The following is a 19897-nucleotide window of genomic DNA, read 5'->3' as shown; positions in this document are numbered from 1 at the left end:
TATCCATATGCTTTGAATAAAACCTGTTGCTATAAATGTGTAATTGAATTACCTGATGTAGATGCCGCTGTTCTCCTGAATCCGCTGATGCTTTTCTCTTGTTCCTGCTCCTCTCCGTTCCAGAGATATGGTCCTTTATTAGCTGTGTATAAATCTAGCCCTTTTAGCCAAGTGGGTGTGGCAAACAATTCTTTTCTGTGGGAGTGTTCTTGAGAACCACACCCATTTGTAATAAGCAATATATTTATTTAAAGGGAAGAAAGGCTATATCTCGGGAATGGAAAGACGCAGGAACAAAAGAGAAACATCAGCGGATTCAGGAGGACAGCGGCATTTACGGCAAGTAAAAAAAAAATTATGTATTGATGATCAACTTTAATAAGACATTGGGCAACTCTTTTATATCTATAATTAGTACTGCATGGATTCCAGTCCTGTTCATCAGGAAAAAAAATGTACAAACTTCTTGAATGATTTTTGTAAACCACAGATAAAAAATGCGGCATGTATGAGAAATTACCCATCAGAAATAAGGAATAAATGCAAAATATGCAGAATGCGTGGATTGCATGTTTGCACTATTTTAGGTCCTATCCACTATTGAAAAATTGGTAACAAAAAAAAAAAAAATAATAATTAATTAGCCATACACAAATGAAATTGTCTGCAGGAACATGTACACGACCCCTTAGTGCCAGCACTGAAAGAGTTAAAGCAAAATTAAAAAAGGCTTTTAAAACGAAAGCAAAATGTCATGAGAACTCATAGGTGGTCCCATTTAAGGCCAGAAGTCAAAAATATCTTTAACTCTTCTACACTGTGTTCCAAATTATTATGCAAATAATATTTTCTCAGATTTTCCCAAATTACCTATACGAATTGCAGTCATTGTAATTTTCCAGTCAAATAACTATTCGAGTACAATTGAAAGGTTTTTGTACAAACTGCCTATGATAACAGTATATTTTTAAAAAAATAAAAGCTCAAACTGCACTCAAAATGCATGTTCCAAATTATTATGCACAGCAGAGTTTTCAACCTTTTCATTTTAATAAAGAACAAAAAAATGGTCATTTTTGAAATTATAAGCATTAGCAGGTTATTACAAACTGAAATCAAACAGTTTTCAACTCAAAACTTTATTCTAGGTGATGATACATTTGCACATAGGACCGCTTGTTCGAAAGGAGCTTCTGAAGTCTCTCGTCCATTGAATTTGTCAGGTTTTGGATGGTTTCTGCTTCAGTTGTTTTGCATGAGGACAGAATACCCTCCCAGAGCTGTTGCTTAGATGTGAACTGCCTCCCGCCATCATAGACACTCCTTTTGATGATGCTCCAGAGGTTCTCAATGGGGTTGAAAATCATGAAAATGATCTTGCTGCGGAATGCACGGTTCTTCTTCTTGAACCATGGAAGGAAGTGCTGTTTGAGAAACTCAACATACATTATGGAGTTCATCTTTACCCCTTCAGGGATCCTAAAAGGGCCGACAATCTTTCTCCCCATGATTCCAGCCCAAAACATTACTCCAATACCTCCTTGTTGGCACCGTAGCCGTGTTTGCATGGGGTGTCCATCAACCAGCCATCCTCCACTGGACCATCGAGATCATTTCATGCATGATAATGCCCCGTCTCATGCTGCACATAACACATCTGCATCTCTGGCTGCTATGGGCATAAAAGGGGACAAACTTATGGTGTGACCCCCATGCTCCCCTGACCTCAACCCCATTGAGAACCTCTGGAGCATCATCAAAAGGAGTGTCTATGATGGCGGGAGGCAGTTCACATCTAAGCAACAGCTCTGGGAGGGTATTCTGTCCTCATGCAAAACAATTAAAGCAGAAACCATTCAAAACCTGACAAATTCAATGGACGAGAGAGTTCAGAAGTTCCTTACGAACAAGGGGTCCTATGTGCAAATGTAACATCACCTAGAATAAAGTTTTGAGTTGAAAACTGTTTGATTTCAGTTTGTAATAACCTGCTAATGCTTAGAATTTCAAAAATGACCATTTTTTTGTTCTTTATTAAAATGAAAAGGTTGAAAACTCTGCTGTGCATAATAATTTGGAACATTATTATTATTATTTATTATTATAGCACCATTTATTCCATGGCGCTTTACATGTGATAGGGATATACATAACAAAAGCATTTACATAATCTTAACAAAACGAGTCAGCAACTGGTACAGGAGGAGCGAGGACCCTGCCCGCGAGGGCTCACATTCTAGAAGGGATGGGTGAGGATACATTAGGTGAGGGTAGAGCTGGTCGTGCAGCGGTGGTTACTGCAGGTTGTAGGCTTGTCGGAAGAGGTGGGTCTTCAGGTTTCTTTTGAAGGTTTCCACGGTCGGCGAGAGTCTGATATGTTGGGGTAGAGAGTTCCAGAGTAGGGGGGAAGCACGAGAGAAATCTTGTATACGATTGTGGGAGGAGGAGATAAGAGGGGAGTAGAGAAGGAGATCTTGTGAGGATTGGAGGTTGCGTGCAGGTAGGTAACGGGAGACTAGGTCACAGATGTATGGGGGAGACAGGTTGTGGATGGCTTTGTATGCCATGGTTAGAGTTTTGAACTGAATTCTCTGGGTAATGGGAAGCCAGTGAAGGGATTGAGAGAGAGGAGAGGCCGGGGAATAGCGGGGGGACAGGTGGATTAGTCGAGCAGCAGAGTTTAGGATAGATTGGAGGGGTGCAAGAGTGTTGGAAGGGAGGCCACGGAGCAGGAGGTTGCAGTAGTCGAGGCGGGAGATGATGAGGGCATGCACTAGTGTTTTTGCATTGTCTTTGCTGAGGAATGCACGGATCCGGGAGATGTTTTTGAGTTGGAGTCGGCAGGAAGTGGAAAGGGCTTGGATATGTGGCTTGAAGGAGAGATCAGAGTCCAGGGTTACTCCAAGGCAGCGAGCTTGTGGGACTGGGGAGAGTGAACAGCCATTGACGTTGATGGCTAGGTCAGATGGGGGATGTGAATGAGAGGGTGGAAAGATGATGAACTCTGTTTTATCCATGTTGAGTTTTAGAAATCTGTCAGAGAAGAAGGATGAGATGGCGGACAGACATTGTGGGATTTTGGTTAGTAGGGAGGAGATATCGGGTCCAGAGAGGTAGATCTGTGTGTCGTCAGCATAGAGGTGATACTGAAAACCGTGAGACTCTATGAGCTGTCCCAGGCCAAAGGTGTAGATGGAGAAGAGCAGAGGTCCTAGAACTGAACCTTGGGGGACACCGACAGATAGGGGGCAAGATGGGGAGGTGGTGCGTGAGTGGGAGACGCTGAATGTCCTGTCTGTTAAGTATGAGGAGATCCAAGATAGAGCCAAGTCCGTGATGCCAAGAGATGAGAGAATCTGGAGTAAGAGGGAATGGTCCACTGTGTCAAAGGCAGATGACAGGTCCAGAAGAAGGAGGATGGAGTAGTGTCGCTTGGATTTGACATTTAGTAGGTCGTTGGTGACTTTGGTCAGGGCAGTTTCAGTCGAGTGATGCGGTCGGAAGCCAGATTGCAGGCGGTCGAAGAGGGAGCAGGAGGAGAGGTGGGAGGACAGTTCAAGGTGGACATGTTGTTCTAGTAGTTTTGAGGCAAAGGGGAGGAGTGATATGGGGCGGTAGCTAGTCAGAGAGGAAGGGTCAAGGGAGGGCTTTTTGAGGATGGGTGTGATTGCGGCATGTTTGAAACATGAGGGGAAGACACCGGTTGTTAGTGACAGATTGAAGAGGTGGGTTAGGGTTGGGATGAAGACTGTGGTAAGGTTAGTGATGAGGTGGGATGGGATTGGGTCAAGTTCGCAGGTGGTGAGGTGTGATTTGGAGAGTAAAGAGGAGACTTGACCTTCTGTAATGGTGGAGAAGTGGGGTTTGGAGGAGGATGGTTGAGTAGATATGAGGAGAGGTTGTGTGGACTTTAGGCAAAAGTTTTGTCTGATGGTGTCAATCTTCTGTTTGAAGAATGAGGCAAAGTCGTCGGCTGAGATGAGAGAAGAGGGAGGAGGTGCTGGGGGACGAAGGAGAGAGTTGAAAGTGTTAAATAGCTGTTTAGGGTTGTGAGATAGGGAGGATATGAGAGATGAGAAGTAGGTTTGTTTTGCTGTAGTAAGTGCGGACTTGAAATTAGTGAGGGATTGTGTAACGGGTCTGGGAGGCGGAACCTCTGAGCAACTATACAAGGGGGCGGTCCTTGTAAGGAAGCGGGTGGCTCCCAGGGAAGACGGGCAGGTAGTCACGGCAAGTGACAGGGACAGTCTCTGGGTAGAAGGGCAGGTAGTCACGGCAAGTGACAGGGACAGTCTCTGGGTAGAAGGGCAGGTAGTCACGGCAAGTGACAGGGACAGTCTCTGGGTTGACTAGCAGACAGGTAGCAGGTGGACGCTCCCAGGTGAGCGGGCAAGACTCTCTGGACGGGCAGGTGGTCACGGCAAGTGACGGCAGAGCCTCCAGGTAGGCTAGCAGGCAGGTAGCAGGTGAGCGCTCCCATGTGAGCGGGCAAAAGTGTCTGGACAGGCAGGTGGTCACGGCAAGTGACGGCAGAGCCTCCAGGTAGGCTAGCAGGCAGGTAGCAGGTGAACGCTCCCAGGTGAGCGGGCAAGAGTCTCTGGACGGGCAGGTGGTCACGGCAAGTGACGGCAGAGCCTCCAGGTAGGCTAGCGGACAGGTAGCAGGTGAGCACTCCCAGGTGAGCGGGCAAGAGTCTCTGGACGGGCAGGTGGTCACGGCAAGTGACGGCAGAGCCTCCAGGTAGGCTAGCAGGCAGGTAGCAGGTGAGCGCTCCCAGGAGAGCGGGTAAGAGTCTCTGGACAGGCAGGTGGTCACGGCAAGTGACGGCAGAGCCTCCAGGTAGGCTAGCAGGCAGGTAGCAGGTGAGCGCTCCCAGGTGAGCGGGCAGGCTGGTCCATAGACAGACTGACAGGTGTCGGAAGGCAGACCGTCGGACCGCAGGCTTGCAAGCAGGTAAGCGGATATCAGGCAGGTATCAAGCAGGAATCTGGCAGGTGTCCGGCAGGTAACAAGCAGGATTCTGGCAGGTGACTGGCAGGTAACTGGTAACGGGACCTGAGGGCTGAAGCAGAGTGAAGGCTTTGCAACAACATTGCTCGGGCACCTCCATTTTGGAGGAGGTGCCTAATATATGGTGAGGTCCTCCGGCCATTGGCCGGGGACTCCTTAGGACGGCGCACACGGCCCCTTTAAGAGAGGGGGAGCGCTCGCGCGCGCCCTAAGCACAGTGGCCGGGAAGCAGCGCGCGCTGCCAGCAGAGCAGGAGGAGGACGCCGAGCACGGAGCGGAGAGGTGAGGGGAACAGCGTCCCTGCCTAGCAGGAGGCAGGGACGCCGACGCTACAGATTGCTTGAATGCGATGAAGTGCTCGATGGAGTGAGACCTTTTCCATCTCCGCTCCGCAACCCTGGAGGCCCGGCGCAGTTCTTTAGTAAGTTTGGTGTACCAGGGTTGCCTGTTGAATGTGCGAGATGTGGTGTGTGTGAGAGGGGCGATCGAGTCTAGAGCTGCAGCTATTGTGATGTTATATGAAGCAGCAGCAACATCTGCATCGTGTAAGGAATTTAGGTCTGTAAGAGGGAGGAGGGATTCAGAGAGTGAGTGTAGGTCAAGGTGTTTGAGATTTCTGCGAGGGTGTGTTAATTTGTGGAGTGGGGATTGTGCACCTGGAGAGGAGAGGGTAGAGAATGTGAGGAGGTTATGGTCAGAGAGAGGTGAGTGGTGAACATGCATTTTGAGTGCAGTTTGAGTTTTTTATTTTTCTAAAAATATACTGTTATCATAGGCAGTTTGTACAAAAACCTTTCAATTGTGCTCTAATAGTTATTTGACTGGAAAATTACAATGACTGCAATTCATATAGGTAATTTGGGAAAATCTGAGAAAATATTATTTGCATAATAATTTGGAACACAGTGTATAGCAGCAGGAAAAATACCCTCCAGAAAAATTCATAAGTAACTGCAAACATTACAGAGGTGAGGGGAAAACGCCACCATTTATACATTAAAGTTTCCTTCCGGGGTCATCTCTACTGCCTGATCTGACATCGGATGTGGAGAGACGCAACCGCACTGTGGGAGATATAGTTCTAAAGGTGAATGTACGCCTCCCTGCATTAACATTTATGGGTCACCTGCATCTCTGCACAGACAAAAGGTACTTTTATATTATATACAATTTTTACACATTTTTTGGTAATTTTTACACTGGTCACTAAGCCCAAGAATATAACTACTATAATACTGCCCCCTATGTACAAGAATATAACTACTATAATACTGCCCCCTATGTACAAGAATATAACTACTATAATACTGCTCCTATGTACAAGAATATAACTACTATAATACTGCTCCTATATACAAGAATATAACTACTATAATACTGCCCCCTATGTACAAGAATATAACTACTATAATACTGCTCCCTATATACAGGAATATAACTACTATAATACTGCTCCTATGTACAAGAATATAGCAACTATAATACTGCCCCCTATGTACAAGAATATAACTACTATAATACTGCCCCCTATGTACAAGAATATAACTACTATAATACTGCCCCCTATGTACAATAATATAACTACTATAATACTGCTCCTATGTACAAGAAAATAACTACTATAATACTGCCCCCTATGTACAAGAATATAACTACTATAATACTGCTCCTATGTACAAGAATATAACTACTATAATACTGCCCCCTATGTACAAGAATATAACTACTATAATACTGCCCCCTATGTACAATAATATAACTACTATAATACTGCTCCTATGTACAAGAATATAACTACTATAATACTGCTCCATATGTACAAGAATATAACTACTATAATAATGCCCCCTATGTCCAAGAATATAACTACTATAATACTGCCCCCTATGTACAAGAATATAACTACTATAATACTGCTCCTATGTACAAGAATATAACTACTATAATACTGCCCCTATGTACAATAATATAACTGCTATAATACTGCTCCTATGTACAAGAAAATAACTACTATAATACTGCCCCCTATGTACAAGAATATAACTACTATAATACTGCTCCTATGTACAAGAATATACTATAATACTGCCCCCATGTACAAGAATATAACTGCTATAATACTGCCCCTATGTACAAGAATATAACTGCTATAATACTGCCCCTATGTACAAGAATATAACTACTATAATACTGCTCCTATGTACAAGAATATACTATAATACTGCTCCCATGTACAAGAATATAACTACTATAATACTGCTCCATATGTACAAGAATATAACTACTATAATACTGCCCCTATGTACAAGAATATACTATAATACTGCCCCGATGTACAAGAATATAACTACTATAATACTGCTCCTATGTACTAGAATATAACTACTATAATACAGTCCCCTATGTACAAGAATATAACTACTATAATACTGCCCCTATGTACAAGAATATAACTACTATAATACTGCCCCCATGTACAAGAATATAACTACTATAATACTGCCCCTATGTACAAGAATATAACTACTATAATACTGCCCCTATGTACAAGAATATAACTACTATAATACTGCCCCCATGTACAAGAATATAACTACTATAATACTGTCCCTATGTACAAGAATATAACTACTATAATACTGCTCCTATGTACAAGAATATACTATAATACTGCCCCGATGTACAAGAATATAACTACTATAATACTGCCCCTATGTACAAGCTTATAACTACTATAATACTGCTCCTATGTACAAGAATATAACTACTATAATACTGCTCCTATGTACTAGAATATAACTACTATAATACTGCCCCCATGTACAAGAATATAACTACTATAATACTGCCCCTATGTACAAGAATATAACTACTATAATACTGCCCCTATGTACAAGAATATAACTACTATAATACTGCTCCTATGTACAAGAATATACTATAATACTGCTCCCATGTACAAGAATATAACTACTATAATACTGCTCCATATGTACAAGAATATAACTACTATAATACTGCCCCTATGTACAAGAATATACTATAATACTGCCCCGATGTACAAGAATATAACTACTATAATACTGCTCCTATGTACTAGAATATAACTACTATAATACAGTCCCCTATGTACAAGAATATAACTACTATAATACTGCCCCTATGTACAAGAATATAACTACTATAATACTGCCCCCATGTACAAGAATATAACTACTATAATACTGCCCCTATGTACAAGAATATAACTACTATAATACAGCCCCTATGTACAAGAATATAACTACTATAATACTGCCCCCATGTACAAGAATATAACTACTATAATACTGTCCCTATGTACAAGAATATAACTACTATAATACTGCTCCTATGTACAAGAATATACTATAATACTGCCCCGATGTACAAGAATATAACTACTATAATACTGCCCCTATGTACAAGCTTATAACTACTATAATACTGCTCCTATGTACAAGAATATAACTACTATAATACTGCTCCTATGTACTAGAATATAACTACTATAATACTGCTCCTATGTACAAGAATATAACTACTATAATACTGCTCCATATGTACAAGAATATAACTGCTATAATACTGCTCCTATGTACAAGAATATAACTACTATAATACTGCCCCCATGTACAAGAATATAACTACTATAATACTGCTCCTATGTACTAGAATATAACTCCTATAATATTGCTCCTATGTACAAGAATATAACTACTATAATACTGCTCCATATGTGCAAGAATATAACTACTATAATACTGCCCCTATGTACAAGAATATAACTACTATAATACTGCTCCTATGTACAAGAATATAACTACTATAATACTGCTCCTATGTACAAGAGTATAACTACTATAATACTGCTCCTATGTACAAGAATATAACTACTATAATACTGCTCAATATGTACAAGAATATAACTACTATAATACTGCCCCGATGTACAAGAATATAACTACTATAATACTGCCCCTATGTACAAGCATATAACTATTATAATACTGCTCCCTTATACAAGAATATAACTACTATAATACTGCTCCTATGTACAAGAATATAACTACTATAATACTGCTCCTATGTACTAGAATATAACTACTATAATACTGCTCCTATGTACAAGAATATAACTACTATAATACTGCTCCATATGTACAAGAATATAACTGCTATAATACTGCTCCTATGTACAAGAATATAACTACTATAATACTGCTCCTATGTACAAGAATATAACTACTATAATACTGCTCCTATGTACTAGAATATAACTACTATAATATTGCTCCTATGTACAAGAATATAACTACTATAATACTGCTCCATATGTACAAGAATATAACTACTATAATACTGCCCCCTATGTACAAGAATAAAACTACTATAATACTGCTCCTATGTTCAAGAATATAACTACTATAATACTGCTCCTATGTACAAGAGTATAACTACTATAATACTGCTCCTATGTACAAGAATATAACTACTATAATACTGCTCCATATGTACAAGAATATAACTACTATAATACTGCCCCCTATGTACAAGAATATAACTACTATAATACTGCCCCCTATGTACAAGAATAAAACTACTATAATACTGCTCCTATGTTCAAGAATATAACTACTATAATACTGCTCCTATGTACAAGAGTATAACTACTATAATACTGCTCCTATGTACAAGAATATAACTACTATAATACTGCTCCATATGTACAAGAATATAACTACTATAATACTGCCCCCTATGTACAAGAATATAACTACTATAATACTGCTCCTATGTACAAGAATATAACTACTATAATACTGCTCCTATGTACAAGAATATAACTGCTATAATACTGCTCCTATGTACAAGAGTATAACTACTATAATACTGGTCCTATGTACAAGAATATAACTACTATAATACTGCTCCTATGTACAAGAATATAACTACTATAATACTGCTCCTATGTACAAGAATATAACTACTATAATATTGCTCCTATGTACAAGAATATAACTACTATAATACTGCTCCATATGTACAAGAATATAACTACTATAATACTGCCCCCTATGTACAAGAATATAACTACTATAATACTGCTCCTATGTTCAAGAATATAACTACTATAATACTGCTCCTATGTACAAGAGTATAACTACTATAATACTGCTCCTATGTACAAGAATATAACTACTATAATACTGCTCCATATGTACAAGAATATAACTACTATAATACTGCCCCCTATGTACAAGAATATAACTATTATAATACTGCTCCTATGTACAAGAATATAACTACTATAATACTGCTCCTATGTACAAGAATATAACTGCTATAATACTGCTCCTATGTACAAGAGTATAACTGCTATAATACTGCTCCTATGTACAAGAATATAACTACTATAATACTGCTCCTATATACAAGAATATAACTACTATAATACTGTCCCCTATGTACAAGAATATAACTACTATAATACTGCCCTCTATGTACAAGAATATAACTACTATAATACTGCTCCCTATGTACAAGAATATAGCTACTATAATACTACCCCTATGTACAAGAATATAACTACTATAATACTGCTCCTATGTACAAGAATATAACTACTATAATACTGCCCCCTATGTACAAGAATATAACTATTATAATACTGCTCCTATGTACAAGAATATAACTACTATAATACTGCTCCTATGTACAAGAATATAACTGCTATAATACTGCTCCTATGTACAAGAGTATAACTGCTATAATACTGCTCCTATGTACAAGAATATAACTACTATAATACTGCTCCTATATACAAGAATATAACTACTATAATACTGTCCCCTATGTACAAGAATATAACTACTATAATACTGCCCCCTATGTACAAGAATATAACTACTATAATACTGCCCCCTATGTACAAGAATATAACTACTATAATACTGCTCCTATGTACTAGAATATAACTACTATAATATTGCTCCTATGTACAAGAATATAACTACTATAATACTGCTCCATATGTACAAGAATATAACTACTATAATACTGCCCCCTATGTACAAGAATATAACTACTATAATACTGCTCCTATGTTCAAGAATATAACTACTATAATACTGCTCCTATGTACAAGAGTATAACTACTATAATACTGCTCCTATGTACAAGAATATAACTACTATAATACTGCTCCATATGTACAAGAATATAACTACTATAATACTGCCCCCTATGTACAAGAATATAACTATTATAATACTGCTCCTATGTACAAGAATATAACTACTATAATACTGCTCCTATGTACAAGAATATAACTGCTATAATACTGCTCCTATGTACAAGAGTATAACTACTATAATACTGCTCCTATGTACAAGAATATAACTACTATAATACTGCTCCTATATACAAGAATATAACTACTATAATACTGTCCCCTATGTACAAGAATATAACTACTATAATACTCCCCCTATGTACAAGAATATAGCTACTATAATACTACCCCTATGTACAAGAATATAACTACTATAATACTGCTCCATATGTACAAGAATATAACTACTATAATACTGCCCCCTATGTACAAGAATATAACTATTATAATACTGCTCCTATGTACAAGAATATAACTACTATAATACTGCTCCTATGTACAAGAATATAACTGCTATAATACTGCTCCTATGTACAAGAATATAACTGCTATAATACTGCTCCTATGTACAAGAATATAACTACTATAATACTGCTCCTATGTACAAGAGTATAACTGCTATAATACTGCTCCTATGTACAAGAATATAACTATTATAATACTGCTCCTATGTACAAGAATATAACTACTATAATACTGCTCCTATGTACAAGAATATAACTACTATAATACTGCTCCTATGTACAAGAGTATAACTACTATAATACTGCTCCTATGTACAAGAATATAACTACTATAATACTGCCCCCTATGTACAAGAATATAACTACTATAATACTGCTCCTATATACAAGAATATAACTACTATAATACTGTCCCCTATGTACAAGAATATAACTACTATAATACTGCCCCTATATACAAGAATATAACTACTATAATACTGCCCCCTATGTACAAGAATATAACTACTATAATACTGCCCCTATGTACAAGAATATAACTACTATAATACTGCCCCCTATGTACAATAATATAACTACCTAGAATGATGGTGAGACTCAACCGAAATGTCCACCATCCCATAATACCAGTTTGCCCCCTCCATCCCCTGGTCCATTTGTCCCAGAGACAAAGAGAGAAAGTGAAGAATCAGAGCTTTTAGAATTCTCATATGTGATACTTTGTGTCGGTACATGATATATATAATACCCTGCTACATTGTAACAGATATCCTGTGTGGATACTATAACTCCCAGCATATCCAAGCTGCCTGCAGCCCTTGATTTTATTACAAGCCCTGACTTTCCCGTGGATGCCCATCACCCTCTGTGCCCCATGCCTATATTACCCACTTGTCATATTACAGAGATTACAGACAATGCAGAAAGAAATACAATAGAAGAGGACAGTAGAAATAACGTATAATCACAGGGATCACAAGAATGTGCCTTCATAAATCCTAATAATAATCAAAGGCCATGGAACCACAAGTCTCAGAATGTCTTGTAACACACAAGCAGATCCACTAACTCCTGAATGCTCCTTCTGTGTTCTTCTAACTTTTCGGGTCTTCTTCTCCTCTTACCCATGCTATACCCTATCCAAGACAGACCAGGCACCCTCCATGGCCTTTCTACACATAACTCCTGGACAAGCCCTGGCACTCTCTCTGAGATCCCTTAGGACATAACTTCTGGATGCCAAACTTTGTTCCCCTATATGATATAAATCCAGGATACACTGACATATACTCCCCTACTCGCACAACTCCTGGATGTGCCCCTGCCATCCTCTGTGCCATTTACATTATTCCTGGATGTGCCCCTGCCATCCTCTGTGCCATTTACATTATTCCTGGATGTGCCCCTGCCATCCTCTGTGCCATTTACATTATTCCTGGATGTGCCCCTGCCATTCTCTGTGCCATTATTCGCATTATTCCTGGATGTGCCCCTGCCATCCTCTGTGCCATTTACATTATTCCTGGATGTGCCCCTGCCATCCTCTGTGCCATTATTCGCATTATTCCTGGATGTGCCCCTGCCATCCTCTGTGCCATTATTCACATTATTCCTGGATATGCCCCTGCCATCCTCTATGCCATTTACATTATTCCTGGATGTGCCCCTGCAATCCTCTGTACCATTTACATTATTCCTGGATGTGCCCCTGCCATCCTCTGTGCCATTATTCCTGGATGCGCCCCTGCCATCCTCTGTGCCATTATTCCTGAATGCGCCCCTGCCATCCTCTGTGCCATTTACATTATTCCTGGATGTGCCCCTGCCATCCTCTGTGCCATTATTCGCATTATTCCTGGATGTGCCCCTGCCATCCTCTGTGCCATTATTCACATTATTCCTGGATATGCCCCTGCCATCCTCTATGCCATTTACATTATTCCTGGATGTGCCCCTGCAATCCTCTGTACCATTTACATTATTCCTGGATGTGCCCCTGCCATCCTCTGTGCCATTATTCCTGGATGCGCCCCTGCCATCCTCTGTGCCATTATTCCTGAATGCGCCCCTGCCATCCTCTGTGCCATTTACATTATTCCTGGATGCGCCCCTGCCATCCTCTGTGCCATTAGTACTGGATGTGCCTCTGCCATCCTCTGAGCCATTATTCCTGTATGTGCCCCTGCCATCCTCTGTGCCATTATTATTGCATGTGCCCCTGCCATCCTCTGTGCCATTTACATTATTCCTGGATGTGCCCCTGCCATCCCCTGTGCCATTTACATTATTCCTGCATGTGCCCCTGCCATCCTCTGTGCCATTAGTCCTGGATGTGCCCCTGCCATCCTCTGAGCCATTATTCCTGGATGTGCCCCTGCCACCTCCTGTGACCCTATATCCATAATTCCTGGATGAGCCCTGGTGCTCTCTCTAGGACATACTGGATACGCTCCTGCCATCTTATATTCCCTAACACACATTAGTCCTGGAGTTTTCCCCACCACTCTCTTTGCGCATAGACGTCCACCTGACTCCTAGATGCCCTGACATCCTTTGTGCTTCTATATCCCTACCTCTTGGATATGCCTTTGCCACCTGATATGTCCCAACATGCACAACTCCTGGGTATGTTCATGCCACCCTCTAAGCTTAACTTTTAGTTGCCCTAACAATGTCTGTACTCCCATACACCTAACTCCTAAATATGCCACTGCCATCCTTTCTCCCTATATACATAACTCCTGGATATGCCACTGCCACCCTCCGTGCCCTATGGACACAATTCCTATATATGCCAGCATCACCCTATGTTTTCCCTAAGCAAATGATTTGGAGATGCGCTGCCACTCTCTATGCCTCCTGAATATGTCCAGACCACCCAATATGCCCCTATATACTGTACCTAACTCCTGGATATGCCCCTGTCTCCCATTGTGACCTTACATATAACCCCTGGATCTGCCCCTGTGACTTCAGAATTCCTGAAATTCATGGTACCACCCTCTGTGCCCCCATACACCTAATTCCTATGTTTGCCCCAATGTGCATAAGCCCTTGCCATGCCCCTGCCACCCTCTGCCCCCCACCCCTCCCTCCATGCCCATTACTTACATGCCAAATAGCAAAGAAGATGAGAGCAGCGCACAGGACCAGGGACAACATGTAGCAGAAGGCAGCGAAAGTAAATGCCATGATGCCCCCAGATGAGAAGCAGAATCCCAGACAAGGCTCAGTCCATGCAGCCAGGACTCCAGGGAAGTCTCCTCCAGCCTCCAGGTCCCTGCACAGGGCATCAGTCTCCTCCAGGCTATTACTCCAGCATTGCAATCCTCAGAGTGATAAATGCTGCCCTGCACATGGGCACAGAGCTGCCTACTGCCCAGCAATACTGTGCCAGGCTGCAGCCTCTGCCATGCATCCCCCAGCACACACAGGACACTTGTGGAGGGAGCAAGAAATGTGCTGCCAGGGGAGGAGGAAGGAGAAGAAGCACTGAAGGAGGTGCTGCCAGGCAACTTATCCCATGTGCTGCTGCTGATGTGGCTGGTGCATGGATGAGTGTGTGATCTCAGGGGCAGGAGAAGTGCCCAGCAAATGCCAGCAATGCCCATAATAAGGCAGGACCTGCACCCACTGGGCATCAAAGGAGCAACAGAGCCTGATACATTGTAACAAAGCCTGGAATGTAGAGGTGATGGATAGAAATGTCTAGTGTAAGAATGGATACAATGTGACATACCAGGATGCAGCTGCATAGGGGCTCAGAAGAAAATGGGGCTCCCACTGCTGGGGTGCATAGGGCAACACTTTATGGCCAAGGACATACAGAACAGATTCATGATAAAGTATCTTCCTAAAGAAACCCTGCAAGATGTCAAATATCCAAAGGTGTGGGGGACAGGAATAGACCCCCTGACAGCCCGGATCGGTTCGGACAACAGTCCTCATCAATTCGTGCCTGCTAGCTGCAGAAAGATGGAAGAAGGGTGAAAAAGGAAACAGTCAGCAATTTCCAGGACGGTGTCAGTAGAGGGGCAGGGAAAAGTTGCAATTTTTTTGTGCAACAAAGAATTTGGGCATTTTCATGCCAGTTTGAATCGGCCATTGTGGGACAGGAGTGAAGTTGCGCTAAATTTTTAGATTTTTTTTTTGAAAAAAGTTGCAATTTATGAATCAAGCAAAAAGCAGACAATAAGAAAAGCAAAAAAAAAAAAAAAAGCAGGCAAGCACATAAAAAATAGGCTTATAAAAGGCGGAAATTGAATAATGAACTGGGTGCAAAGAAAAAAAGACGCAAAACAAACAAAACTAGAAAAAGTGATCCATTCCGGGCAGCCTGCAAAACACAACGTGGAGCACGACAGAGGGCAGCGGACCCAGGGGAAGGAAGCAGAGCCTGGAATAACGAGAACAGCAAGTTTCCTAACTTTGTATAAGTTTGTGAACCCTCTAGTGCTTTCTATTCTGTCTATTCCCTTTTTGGACACTTGGCTTGACTTCAGACTACAGTTCTGATTTTCTTTTGGTCCAGTTTATCTTTTCCGTTGAGCAACTCAGGAGCAAGTCTGTTGGACAATTTCATACATAGTAATAAAGCCACTAATTAATAGGACCCCCAGGATAACCAAAACAGGGGTCCCTTGTCCCCAGAGTGAATAGTGCAGTTGTAGAAAAATGCTTTAAAAAAAATATTATTTTTTTAATCAATCTCCCAAAAACTCTTGTTAAAAATGGACTGTGCTTTTTTACAAAGCAAAAAAAAAATACAAAACTGTGTCATTGTGGTTTCGGGATAGTGGCAGTGAGTTTGAGCTTCCAATATAAAATATTAATATAATACATTAATATATTTTTTCTAGCATTAGTGTCTGATACATTCACATGTATAATGGCTAAAAGTGTTACATACTAATACTCTGATAGCTACAGTATTTATTGTAAAAGTCGCCACCTGCTGGTCATATATAATATAGCACCTTAAAAGCTAAAAAGGTGGAGAAAAAAACAGGATATAGTAGTTGAAGGAGAAAATCACTGAGACAGGTGGTTATTATGAGGGAAAACACATTTGTGGCAAGTCACGGGTTTCCCTGGGCTTACTTCATCCACCCGGGTTATTATCACAACTGTAATACCCTAAGATCTGCAGAAAGGTTACAGTTATTTCTATAGATTGTATGGCTGAATCTGATGTCTTATAGGATGAATAAATATCAGATATTTCAAGCAGTTTTTAATCTTTGCAGCAATTAAAGCCTTTCGCGTTCTTTATAGATATGCAGAGTAATTCTATTTTCCAAATCATATGGTATTATTCAGTCAAGAGACATTCCCTGGAAGAAGACACTTGTGCTTTCCCTGACATTGCAGAGATAGAGGCAAACAGCTGGTTTATTAATGCACAGAAACATGAATGAGAGACGATTCCCTTCTCTGAACATGAGGCATTACAGTGTTAGCAAGAATTATAATACTGCCCCTATGTACCAGAATATAACTACTATAAAACTGCATCCTATGTACAAGAATATAACTACTATAATACTGCTACGTACAAGAATATAATTACTATAATACTGCTCCTATGTACAAGAATATAACTACTATAATACTGCTCCTATGTACAAGAATGTAACTACTATAATACTGCCCCTATGTACAAGAATATAACTACTATAATACTGCCTCCTATCTACAAGAATATAACGACTATAATACTGCTCCCTATGTACAAGAATATAACTACTATAATACTGCTCCTATGTACAAGAATATAACTACTATAATACTGCCCCTATGTACCAGAATATAACTACTATAATACTGCATCCTATGTACAAGAATATAACTACTATAATACTGCCCCTATGTACCAGAATATAACTACTATAAAACTGCATCCTATGTACAAGAATATAACTACTATAATACTGCCCCTATGTACCAGAATATAACTACTATAATACTGCATCCTATGTACAAGAATATAACTGCTATAATACTGCCCCCTATGTACAAGAATATAACTACTATAATACTGCCCCTATGTACCAGAATATAACTACTATAATACTGCATCCTATGTACAAGAATATAACTGCTATAATACTGTCCCCTATGTACAAGAATATAACTACTATAATACTGCCCCTATGTACAAGAATATAACTACTATAATACTGCCCCTATGTACCAGAATATAACTACTATAATACTGCTCCTATGTACCAGAATATAACTACTATAAAACTGCATCCTATGTACAAGAATATAACTGCTATAATACTGCCCCTATGTACAAGAATATAACTACTATAATACTGCCCCTATGTACCAGAATATAACTACTATAATACTGCTCCTATGTACCAGAATATAACTACTATAAAACTGCATCCTATGTACAAGAATATAACTGCTATAATACTGTCCCCTATGTACAAGAATATAACTACTATAATACTGCCCCTATGTACCAGAATATAACTACTATAATACTGCATCCTATGTACAAGAATATAACTGCTATAATACTGTCCCCTATGTACAAGAATATAACTACTATAATACTGCCCCTATGTACCAGAATATAACTACTATAATACTGCATCCTATGTACAAGAATATAACTGCTATAATACTGTCCCCTATGTACAAGAATATAACTACTATAATACTGCTCATATATACAAGAATATAACTACTATAATACTGCCCCCTATGTACCAGAATATAACTACTATAATACTGCTCCTATATACAAGAATATAACTACTATAATACTGCCCCTATAAACAAGAATATAACTACTATAATACTGCCCCTATGTACAAGAATATAACTACTATAATACTGCTCCCTATGTACAAGAATATAACTACTATAATACTGCTCCCTATGTACAAGAATATAACTACTATAATACTGCCCCTATGTACAAGAATATAACTACTATAATACTGCTCCCTATGTACAAGAATATAACTACTATAATACTGCCCCTATGTACAAGAATATAACTACTATAATACTGCTCCCTATGTACAAGAATATAACTACTATAATACTGTTCCCTATGTACAAGAATATAACTACTATAATACTGCCCCTATGTACAAGAATATAACTACTATAATACTGCTCCCTATGTACAAGGATATAACTACTATAATACTGCCCCTATGTACAAGAATATAACTACTATAATACTGCCCTCTATGTACAAGAATATAACTACTATAATACTGCCCCCTATGTACAAGAATATAACTACTATAATACTGCTCCTATGTACAAGAATATAACTACTATAATACTGCTCCTATGTACAAGAATATAACTGCTATAATACTGCTCCTATGTACAAGAGTATAACTACTATAATACTGCTCTTATGTACAAGAATATAACTACTATAATACTGCTCCTATGTACAAGAATATAACTACTATAATACTGCTCCTATGTACAAGAATATAACTACTATAATACTGCTCCTATGTACAAGAATATAACTACTATAATACTGCCCCCTATGTACAAGAATATAACTACTATAATACTGTCCCCTATGTACAAGAATATAACTACTATAATACTGCTCCTATGTACTAGAATATAACTACTATAATATTGCTCCTATGTACAAGAATATAACTACTATAATACTGCTCCATATGTACAAGAATATAACTACTATAATACTGCCCCCTATGTACAAGAATATAACTACTATAATACTGCTCCTATGTTCAAGAATATAACTACTATAATACTGCTCCTATGTACAAGAGTATAACTACTATAATACTGCCCCTATATACAAGAATATAACTACTATAATACTGCTCCATATGTACAAGAATATAACTACTATAATACTGCTCCCTATGTACAAGAATATAACTACTATAATACTGCCCCTATGTGCAAGAATATAACTACTATAATACTGCTCCTATGTACAAGAATATAACTACTATAATACTGCCCCTATGTACAAAAATATAACTACTATAATACTGCTCCTATGTGCAAGAATATAACTACTATAATACTGCTCCCATATACAAGAATATAACTACTATAATACTGCTCCTATGTACAAGAATATTACTACTATAATACTGCCCCCTATGTACAAGAATATAACTACTATAATACTGCCCCCTATGTACAAGAATATAACTACTATAATACTGCTCCTATGTACTAGAATATAACTACTATA

The 19897-nt window shown here is 39.3% G+C and overlaps 1 protein-coding gene across 1 annotated transcript in view; it reads right to left on the bottom strand.

The window, feature by feature from the left end:
• The window catches only part of CNIH3 (cornichon family AMPA receptor auxiliary protein 3), a 130079-nt gene extending 114729 nt beyond the window's left edge, over positions 1-15350 (bottom strand). Inside the window, exon 1 of the mRNA XM_073671865.1 lies at positions 14779-15350. Within this exon, the coding sequence (XP_073527966.1) occupies positions 14779-14859 (81 nt within the window). The 5' untranslated portion in view covers positions 14860-15350. The remainder of the gene's footprint in view (positions 1-14778) is intronic.
• Between the last annotated feature and the right edge of the window lie 4547 nt (positions 15351-19897).

This window comes from Phyllobates terribilis, unplaced genomic scaffold, assembly GCF_046119375.1.
Source record: "Phyllobates terribilis strain yellow unplaced genomic scaffold, ASM4611937v1 Scaffold_3__8_contigs__length_932513732, whole genome shotgun sequence".
Classification (NCBI taxonomy): domain Eukaryota; kingdom Metazoa; phylum Chordata; class Amphibia; order Anura; family Dendrobatidae; genus Phyllobates; species Phyllobates terribilis.
This window is presented reverse-complemented; position numbering and strand designations above follow the sequence as displayed.